Source organism: Scyliorhinus torazame, chromosome 22, assembly GCF_047496885.1.
Source record: "Scyliorhinus torazame isolate Kashiwa2021f chromosome 22, sScyTor2.1, whole genome shotgun sequence".
NCBI classification, from domain to species: domain Eukaryota; kingdom Metazoa; phylum Chordata; class Chondrichthyes; order Carcharhiniformes; family Scyliorhinidae; genus Scyliorhinus; species Scyliorhinus torazame.
In genome coordinates, this window is record NC_092728.1 from 32,547,144 (window position 1) to 32,557,744 (window position 10,601).

At 53.7% G+C, this 10,601-nt stretch overlaps 1 protein-coding gene across 1 annotated transcript; it reads right to left on the bottom strand.

Annotated features, from left to right (window-relative positions):
• Positions 1 to 4,876: 4,876 nt before the first annotated feature.
• Positions 4,877 to 5,725, bottom strand: nrarpa (NOTCH regulated ankyrin repeat protein a). The gene has a single exon (XM_072488027.1). It carries the CDS (start codon positions 5,467 to 5,469, stop codon positions 5,128 to 5,130), a length of 342 nt encoding a protein of 113 aa, XP_072344128.1. The 5' UTR covers positions 5,470 to 5,725; the 3' UTR covers positions 4,877 to 5,127.
• Between the last annotated feature and the right edge of the window lie 4,876 nt (positions 5,726 to 10,601).

A 10,601-nucleotide genomic window follows, 5' to 3' on the forward strand; every position in this document is an offset into this window, starting at 1 on the left:
GGGGAGTGTTTGAGGGAGCACAGGGCCAAGAGGGGGAGAGTTTGAGGGAACAGTGCTGAGAGAGGGGGAGAGTTTGAGGGAGCACAGTGCTGAGAAAGGGGAAGGGTTTGAGGTAGCAGTGCTGAGAGAGTTTGAGGGAGCACAGTGCTGAGGGAGAGTTTGAGGGAGCACAGTGCTGAAAGGGAGAGTTTGAGGAGCACAGTGCCGAGAAACGGGAAGAGATTGAGGTAGCAATGCTGAGAGAGAGAGTTTGAGAGAGCACAGTGCTGAGAGGCAGAGTTTGAGGGAGCACAGTGCTGAGAGAGTTTGAGGGAGCAGAGTTTGAGGGAGCACAGTGCTGAGAGGCAGAGTTTGAGGGAGCACAGTGCTGAAAGGGATAGCTTGAGGGAGCAGTGCTGAAGGAGAGTTTGAGGGAGCACAGTGCTGAGAAAGGGGAAGAGTTTGAGGTAGCAGTGCTGAGAGAGTTTGAGGGAGCACAGTGCTGAGGGAGAGTTTGAGGGAGCACAGTGCTGAAAGGGAGAGTTTGAGGGAGCACAGTGCTGAGGGAGAGTTTGAGGGAGCACAGTGCTGAAAGGGAGAGTTTGAGGGAGCACAGTGCTGAAAGGGAGAGCTGAGGGAGCACAGAGCTGAGAAAGGGGAAGAGTTTGAGGTAGCAGTGCTGAGAGAGTTTGAGGGAGCACAGTGCTGAGAGAGAGTTTGAGGGAGCATAGTGCTGAAAGGGATAGTTTGAGGGAGCACAGCGCTGAGGGAGAATTTGAGGAAGCACAGTGCTGAGGGGGAGAGTTTGAGGGAGCACAGTGCTGAGGGGGAGAGTTTGAGGGAGCACAGTGCTGAGGGGGAGAGTTTGAGGGAGCACAGTGCTGAGAGGGGGAGAGTTTGAGGGAGCACAGTACTGAGAGGGGGGGGGGAGAGTTTGAGGGAGCACTGTGCCGAGAGGGGGAGAGTTTAAGGGAGCACAGTGCTGATAGAGGGGGAGTGTTTGAGGGAGCACAGTGCCGAGAGGGGGAGAGTTTGAGGGAGCAGTGCTGAGAGAGGGGGAGGGTTTGAGGGCTTACAATGCTGAGAGGGGGAGAGTTAGAGGGAGCACAGTGCTGAGAGGGGGAGAGTTTGAAGGAGCACAGGGCCAAGAGGGGGAGAATTTGAGGGAGCACAGGGCCAAGAGGGGGAGAGCTTGAGGGAGCACAGTACTGAGAGAGGGGGAGAGTTTGAGAGAGCACAGGGCCAAGAGGGGGAGAGTTTGAGGGAGCACAGTACTGAGAGAGGGGGAGAGTTTGAGGGAGCACAGTGCCGAGAGGGGGAGAGTTTGAGGGAGCAGTGCTGAGAGAGGGGGAGAGTATGAGGGCGCACAGTGCTGAGAGAGGGGGAGTGTTTGAGGGAGCACAGTGCCGAGAGGGGGAGTGTTTGAGGGAGCAGTGCTGAGAGAGGGGGAGAGTTTGAGGGATCACAGGGCCAAGAGAGGGAGTGTATGAAGGAGCACAGTGCTGAGAGGGGGAGAGTTAGAGGGCTTACAGTGCTGAGAGGGGGAGAGTTAGAGGGAGCACAGTGCTGAGGGGGGGGGGGGGGTTTGAGGGAGCACAGGGCCAAGAGGGGGAGAGTTTGAGGGAACAGTGCTGAGAGAGGGGGAAGAGTTTGAGGGAGCACAGTGCTGAGAAAGGGGAAGGGTTTGAGGTAGCAGTGCTGAGAGAGTTTGAGGGAGCACAGTGCTGAGGGAGAGTTTGAGGGAGCACAGTGCTGAAAGGGAGAGTTTGAGGAGCACAGTGCCGAGAAAGGGGAAGAGATTGAGGTAGCAATGCTGAGAGAGAGAGTTTGAGAGAGCACAGTGCTGAGAGGCAGAGTTTGAGGGAGCACAGTGCTGAGAGAGTTTGAGAGAGCACAGTGCTGAGAGGCAGAGTTTGAGGGAGCACAGTGCTGAGAGGCAGAGTTCGAGGGAGCACAGTGCTGAAAGGGATAGCTTGAGGGAGCACAGTGCTGAGAAAGGGGAAGAGTTTGAGGTAGCAGTGCTGAGAGAGTTTGAGGGAGCACAGTGCTGAGGGAGAGTTTGAGGGAGCACAGTGCTGAAAGGGAGAGTTTGAGGGAGCACAGTGCTGAGGGAGAGTTTGAGGGAGCACAGTGCTGAAAGGGAGAGCTTGAGGGAGCACAGAGCTGGGAAAGGGGAAGAGTTTGAGGTAGCAGTGCTGAGAGAGTTTGAGGGAGCACAGTGCTGAGAGAGAGTTTGAGGGAGCATAGTGCTGAAAGGGATAGTTTGAGGGAGCACAGTGCTGAGGGAGAATTTGAGGAAGCACAGTGCTGAGGGGGAGAGTTTGAGGGAGCACAGTGCTGAGGGGGAGAGTTTGAGGGAGCACAGTGCTGAGGGGGAGAGTTTGAGGGAGCACAGTGCTGAGAGGGGGAGAGTTTGAGGGAGCACAGGGCTAAGAGGGGGAGAGTTTGAGGGAGCACAGTACTGATAGAGGGGGAGTGTTTGAGGGAGCACAGTGCCGAGAGGGGGAGAGTTTGAGGGAGCAGTGCTGAGAGAGGGGGAGGGTTTGAGGGCTTACAGTGCTGAGAGGGGGAGAGTTAGAGGGAGCACAGTGCCGAGAGGGGGAAGAGTTTGAGGGAGCAGTGCTGAGAGAAGGGGAGAGTTTGAGGGAGCAGTGCTGAGAGAGTGGGAGAGTTTGAGGAGCATAGTGCTGAGAGAGGGGGAGAGTTTGAGGGAGCACAGTGCAGAGAGAGAGGGGGAGTTTGAGGGAACACAGCGCTGAGAGAGGGAGGGGGAGTTTGAGGGAACACAGCACAGAGAGGGGGAGAGTTTGAGAGAGCAGTGCTGAGGGAGGTGGAGTGTTTGTGGGAGCATAGTGCTGAGAGAGGGGGAGCGTTTGAGGGAGCAGTGCTGAGAGAGGGGGAGTGTTTGAGGGAGCACAGTGCTGAGAGGGGGAGTGTTTGAGGGAGCACAGTGCTGAGAGGGGGAGTGTTTGAGGGAGCACAGGGCCAAGAGGGGGAGAGTTTGAGGGAACAGTGCTGAGAGAGGGGGAGAGTTTGAGGGAGCAGTGCTGAGAGAGGGGGAGAGTTTGAGGGAGCACAGGGCCAAGAGGGGGAGAGTTTGAGGGAACAGTGCTGAGAGAGGGGGGGGTTTGAGGGAGAAGTGCTGAGAGAAGGGGAGAGTTTGAGGGAGCAGTGCTGAGAGAGGGGGAGAGTTTGAGGGAGCACAGGGCCAAGAGGGGGAGAGTTTGAGGGAGCAGTGCTGAGAGAGGGGGAGAGTTTGAGGGAGCACAGTGCTGAGAGAGGGAGAGTGTTTGAGGGAGCACAGTGCCGAGAGAGGGAGAGTGTTTGAGGGAGCACAGTGCCGAGAGGGGGAAGAGTTTGAGGGAGCAGTGCTGAGAGAGGGGGAGTGTTTGAGGGAGCAGTGCTGAGAGGGGGGGAGAGTTTGAGGGAGCATAGTGCTGAGAGAGGGGGAGAGTTTGAGGGAGCACAGTGCTGAGAGAGAGAGAGAGAGGGGGGGAGTTTGAGGGAACACAGCGCTGAGAGAGGGAGGGGGAGTTTGAGGGAACACAGCACAGAGAGGGGGAGAGTTTGAGAGAGCAGTGCTGAGGGAGGTGGAGAGTTTGTGGGAGCATAGTGCTGAGAGAGGGAGAGAGTTAGAGGGAGGACAGTGCTGAGAGGGGGAGAGTTAGAAGGACAGTGCTGAGAGAGGGGGAGAGTTAGAGGAAGTACAGTGCTGAGAGAGGGAGCGAGTTAGAGGGAGTACAGTGCTAAGAGAGGGAGCGAGTTAGAGGGAGGACAGTGCTGAGAGAGTGCGAGAGTTAGAGAAAGTACAGTGCTGAGAGAGGGAGCGAGTCAGAGGGAGTACAGTGCTAAGAGAGGGAGCGAGTTAGAGGGAGTACTGTGCTAAGAGAGGGAGCGAGTAAGAGGGAGTACAGTGCTGAGCGAGGGACAGAGTTAGAGGAAGTACAGTGCTGAGAGAGGGAGCGAGTTAGAGGGAGGACAGTGCTGAGAGAGTGCGAGAGTTAGAGGAAGTACAGTGCTGAGAGAGGGAGCGAGTCAGAGGGAGTACAGTGCTAAGAGAGGGAGCGAGTTAGAGGGAGTACTGTGCTAAGAGGGGGAGCGAGTAAGAGGGAGTACAGTGCTGAGCGAGGGAGAGAGTTAGAGGGAGTACAGTGCTAAGAGAGGGAGCGAGTTAGAGGGAGGACAGTGCTAAGAGAGGGAGCGAGTTAGAGGGAGGACAGTGCTGAGAGAGGGAGCGAGTAAGAGGGAGTACAGTGCTGAGCGAGGGAGAGAGTTAGAGGGAGTACAGTGCTAAGAGAGGGAGCGAGTTAGAGGGAGGACAGTGCGGAGAGAGGGAGCGAGTTAGAGGGATGACAGTGCTAAGAGAGGGAGCGAGTTAGAGGGAGGACAGTGCTAAGAGAGGGAGCGAGTAAGAGGGAGTACAGTGCTGAGCGAGGGAGAGAGTTTGAGTTAGAGGGAGGACAGTGCTGAGAGAGGGAGCGAGTAAGAGGGAGTAGTGCTGAGCGAGGGAGAGAGTTAGAGGGAGGACAGTGCTGAGGGAGAGAGTTAGAGGGAGTACAGTGCTAAGAGAGGGAGCGAGTTAGAGGGAGGACAGTGCTGAGGGAGAGAGTTAGAGGGAGTACAGTGTTGAGAGAGGGAGCGAGTTAGAGGCAGTACAGTGCTGAGAGAGGGAGAGAGTTAGAGGGAGGACAGTGCTGAGAGAGGGAGAGGATGTTTGGGGGGGGGGGGGGGTACTGCAGGCAGGACTCTCTGAATCAGTCCCTGTGCAGAGTGACCAGTTGTATTTCTAATGGAGCGTGAATTCCAGAACAATTGAGAGGTTGGAAACGAAATGGAGTTTGAGAGAATTTGGGAGATTGTTCCCAGTGTTTCCCGGACTGGAGGCCCACACCAGCAGCGTGTTTGACACTGTTTATTATTACATTACTGAGCGCAGATAAAATAACAACAGCGACAGAGTCTGTGTCAGAGCGGCCGCCTGCTCCCCATGTCCCGCCCGGCACTCCCTCAGCCGCCGGGCCGCTCCCTCCCACTGAGTTAGGTCCAGCCCGGCGGCTCGGCCCAGTCCAGCCCGGCGGCTCGGCCCAGTCCAGCCCGGCGGCTCGGCCCAGTCCAGCCCGGCGGCTCGGCCCAGTCCAGCCCGGCGGCTCACCGGCCGCCGCTCGCCCCGTACTTGGCCTTGGTGATGAGGTAGAGGACGATGTCCTGGTGTCCGCCGAAAGCGGCGATGTGCAGGGCGCTCCAGCCGTCCCGGTTGGCCAGGCGGATATCAGCGCCGAATTTGACCAGCAGCTTGACCAGTTCCAGGTTACCGGCGATGACGGACTGGTGCAGCGCCGTCTGACCCTCCGGCCCGAACGAGTTGACATTGAGGTGACCGTCCGGCATGTTCTGCAGCAGCGACTGCAGCTCCCGGGTGTTGCCCCGTCTCACCGCCTCCTGGAACAGCCGCTGCGGCCCGCCGGCCGGGGACACCTCGGCCTGGCTCATCGCTCCGGCCGCCCGGCCCCGACCTCCGGCCGCTTCACTGTTCCGCTCAAAGCCCAGTCTCCGATATTCCCTTGGCCCGGGAGTCGCTCGCTCTCCACACTCCGGGGCCGCGGTGTCTCTCCGCGGGGCCTGTCGCAGCTCCGAGGTCTTTCTCTCGTTCCCCCGCTCCGGGCTCTCCCGCACCGGGGCCTCGATGACTCTCGCTCCCCCCCCCCACCGGGGTTTCGGTGACTCTCGCTCCCCCGCTCCGGGGCCTCGGTGACTCTCGCTTCCCCCCCCCCCCCCCCCCCCCCGCTCCGGGGCCTCGGTGACTCTCGCTCCCCCCCCCCCGCTCCGGGGCCTCGGTGACTCTCGCTCTCTCCCGCTTCGGAGCCGCTATTCTCTGAGAAGCGGCGGCTCCGCTTGTGCGGTTTTTGACCGCCGAGTGGAGCTGTTACCATGACAATCGAACGCTTACTCTCGGTAAACCAAATCGCCAGCCAATCACATCCCGGGACCTTGCCCCAGCCGGCCGCTGATTGGCTCAGAACCCACGTGGGGAGGGGCGGATCTTCTGACAGTGGGCGGGGCCACGTTAATTCATTAAAATTCGAGAGCGTGGGAACCAGGAGTGCAAATCTTCCCAGAGAGAAACAGACATTCAGATAAAAACAGATATTCAGATAAAAATACACATTCAGATAAAAACACATATTCAGATAAAAATACACATTCAGATAAAAACACAGATATTCAGAAAAAACACATTCAGATAAAAACACATCTTCAGATAAAAACACAGATATTCAGAAAAAAACACAGATAGACAAAAACACAGATATTCAGATCAGAACACACATATTCAGATAAAAACAGATATTCAGAAAAAAAATCACATTCAAATAAAAACACAGATATTCAGAAGAAAAACACAGACATTCAGATAAAAACACAGATATTCAGATAAAAACACACATATTCATGTAAAAACACAGATATTCAGATATAAACGCAGATATTCAGACACGGATATTCAGATAAAAACACGGATATTCAGATAGAAACACTGATATTCAGATAAAAACACAGATATTCAGATAAAAACACAGATATTCAGATAAAAACACAGATATTCAGATAAAAACATTGATATTCAGGTAAAAACACAGATATTCAGATAAAAACACAGATATTCAGATAAAAACACAGATATTCAGATAAAAACACTGATATTCAGGTAAAAACACAGATATTCAGGTAAAAACACAGCTATTCAGATAAAAACACAAATATTCAGATAAAAACACTGATATTCAGATAAAAACACAGATATTCAGATAAAAATAGACATTCAGATGAAAACACTGATATTCAGATGAAAACACTGATATCCACATAAAAACACAGATATTCAGATAAAAACACAGATATTCAGATAAAAACACAGATATAGAACATAGAACACTACAGCACAGTACAGGCCCCATCAGCCCACGATGTTGTGCCGACCATTTATCCTAATCTAATAGTAACCTAACCTACATCCCTTCAATTTACTGCTGTCCATGTGCCTGTCTAAGAGTCGCTTAAATGTTCCTAATAACTCTGACTCCACCTCTTCTGCTGGCAGTGCATTCCACACACCCACCACTCTCTGTGTAAAGAACCTACCTCTGACATCTCCCCTATACCTTCCTCCAATCACCTTAAAGTTATATCCCCTCGTGACTCTGGCTATCAACTCTATCCATGCCCCTCATCACCTTGTACACCTCTATCAAGTCACCTCTCGGGCGGTACAGTGGCACAGTGGCAGCACTGCTGCCTCACGGCGCCGAGGTCCCAGGTTCGATCCCGGCTCTGGGTCACTGTCCGTGTGGAGTTTGCACATACTCCCCGTGTTTGTGTGGGTTTCTCCTCCACAACTCAAAGATGTGCAGTGTAGGTGAATTGGCCACACTAAATTGCCCCTTAATTGGAAAAAATGAATTGGGTACTCTAAATCTTTTTTAAAAAGTCACCTCTCTGCCTTCTTTGCTCCATTGAGAAAAGCGCTAACTCCTTCAACCTTTCTTCATAAGACGTGCCCTCCTAGTCCAGGCAGCATCCTGGTAAATCTCCTCTGTACCCTCTCCAAAGCATCAACACCCTTCCTATAATGAGGTGACCAGAACTGGACACAAGATTCCAAGTGTGGTCGAACTAGGGTTTTAGAAAGCTGCAGCACAACCTCACGGCTCTTAAACTCAATCCCCCTGTTAATGAAAGCCAACACACCATAAGCCTTCTTAACAACTCTGTCAACCTGGGTGGCAATTTTGAGGAATCTATGTATGTGGACCCCAAGGTCCCTGGCGGGATTCTCCGACCCCCCCCACCTGGTCGGAGAATCGGCGGGGGGCGATGTGAGTCCTGCTCCCGCCGGCTGCCAAATTCTCCAGCGCCAGAGTTTTGGCGGGGGCGGGAATCGCGCCACGCCGATCGGGGGCAGTTGGCAGATGGCGCGATGGGCCGAGTGGCTGCCCGTTTTCGACCGGTCCCACCGGCGTAAATCACAACAGGTCCTTACCGGCGGGAACTGGCTCCACAGGCGGCTTGCAGAGTCCTCGGGGGGGTGCGGGGGATCTGGCCCCGGGGAGTGCCCCCACGGTGGCCTGGACACAATATTAGGATCCACCGATCCGCGGGCGGGCCTGTGCCGTGGAGGCACTCTTTTCCTCCCAACAGCCACTGTCAACCTCCACCATGGCCAGTGCGAAGAAGAACCCCCCTGCGCATGCACTGGGATGACGCCAGCACACGCTGGCGCTCCCGCGCATGTGCCAACCTGTGCCGGCCGGCGGAGGCCCTTCTGCACTGGTTGGCGTGGTTCAAAGCCCTTCCGTGCCGGCTGGCATGGCGGCAAACACTCCGGCGCCGGCCTAGCCCCTGAAGGTGTGGAGGATTCGCGGCGGCCCGACATCGGAGTGGTTCACGTCACTCCTCGGCGCCGGAGTGGTCCGCCCCGCCGGTTCACGGAGAATCCTCCACACTTGTTCCCTTCAAGAAAGGGAATAGGGAAATCCCTGGGAATTACAGACCCACCTGTTCCTCCACACTTCCAAGAATCCTGCCTTTAACCCTGTATTCAGCATTCAAATTCGACCTTCCAAAATTAATCACTTCACATTTATCATAGAATTTACAGTGCAGAAGGAGGCCATTTGGCCCATCGAGTCTGCACCGGCTCTCTGAAAGAGCACCCTACCCAACCACACACTTCCACCCTATCCCCATAACCCAGTAACCCCACCCAACACTACGGGCAATTTTGGACACTAAGGGCAATTTAGCATGGCCAACCCACTTAACCTGCACATCTTTGGACTGTGGGAGGAAACCCACGCACACACGGGGCGAACGTGCAGACTCCACACAGACAGTGACCCAAGCGGGAATCGAACTTGGGACCCTGGAGTTGTGAAGCAATTGTGCCAACCACCATGCTACCATGCATTTATCAAGGTTCACCTCCATCTGCCACTTCTCAGCCTAGCTCTGCATCCTGTCAATGTCCTGTTGTAACCTGCAACAAGCCTCAACACTATCTACAACTCCCCCAACCTTTGAGTCATCAGCAAACTTACTAACCCACCCTTCCACTCCTCATCATAGTCATTTATAAAAACCACAAAGAGCAAAGGTCCCAGAACAGATCCTTGCGGGACACCACTGGCCACCGACCTCCAGGTGGAATATTTTCCATCCACTACCACTCGCTGTCTTCTTTCGGCCAGCCAATTCCAGACAGCCAAATTTCCCTGTATCCCATGCCCACTAACTTTCTGAATGAGCCTACCATGGGGAACCTTATCAAATGCCTTACTGAAATCCATATACACCACATCCACTGCCCGACCTTCATCAATGTGTCTTGTCACATCCTCAAAGAATTCAATGAGGCTTGTAAAGCATGACCTGCCCCTCACAAAGCCATGCTGACTATCTTTAATCAAACTATGTTTTTCTAAATAATCATTTAGGCAGCATGGTAGCACAGTGGTTACCACAATTTCTTCACAGATGCAAGGTCCCAGGTTCGATTCCCGGCTGGGTCACTGTCTGTGCAGAGTCTGAACGTTCTCCCCGTATGTGCGTGGGTTTACTCCAGGTGCTCCGGTTTCCTCCCACAGTCCAAAGATGTGCAGGTTAAGTGGATTGGCCATGCTAAATTGCCCTTCGTGTCCAAAATTCCCTTAGTGGTGGGTGGGGTTACTGGGTTATGGGGGTAGGGTGGAGGTGTGGCCTTGGGTAGGGTGCTCTTTCCAAGACTCGATGGGCAGAATGGCCTCCTTCTGCACTGTAAATTCTATGATTCTATGATTCATAAATCCTATCTCTCAGAATCCTTTCCAATATTTTGCTCACCACAGACATAAGACTGATGGGTCTGTAATTCCCAGGGATTTCCCTATTCCCTTTCTTGAACAGGGAAACAACATTCGCCTCCCTCCAATCATCCAGTACTGCTCCAGTGGATAGTGAGGATGCAAAGATCATCGCCAATGGCGCAGCAATCTCCTCCCTCACTTCTCGTTACTACGTAACCTTGGGTATATCCCTTCAAGTCCAGGGGATTTATCTATCCTGATGCTTTTCAAAACTTCCAGCACATCCTCCTTCTTAATATCAACCTGTTTGAGTCTATTAACCTGGTTCACACTGTTCTCATGAGCAAAAAGGTCCCTCTCTCTAGTGAATACTGATACAAAGTATTCATTTAGGGCCTCCCCCATCTCCTCAGACTCTAGGCACAAGTTCCCTCCACTATCCCTGATCGGCCCTACTCTCACTCTGATCATCCTCTTATTTCACACATAAGTGCAGAACGCCTTGGGGTTTTCCCTAATCCTTCCCACCAGGGCTTTTTCATGCCCCCTTCGAGCTCTCCTCAGTCCTTTTTGAGTTCCTTCCTGGCTACTTGTAACACTCTAGAGCCGAGTCAGATCCTTGCTTCCTCAACCTTACGTCAGCTTCCTTCTTCCTCTTGACTAGAAGCTCCACTTCTCTTGTCACCCAAGGCTCCTTCACCGTACCATTCCTTCCTCATCTCAGTGGGACAAAACTATCTAGCACCCATAGCAAGTGCTTCTTAAACAACCCCCACATTACTG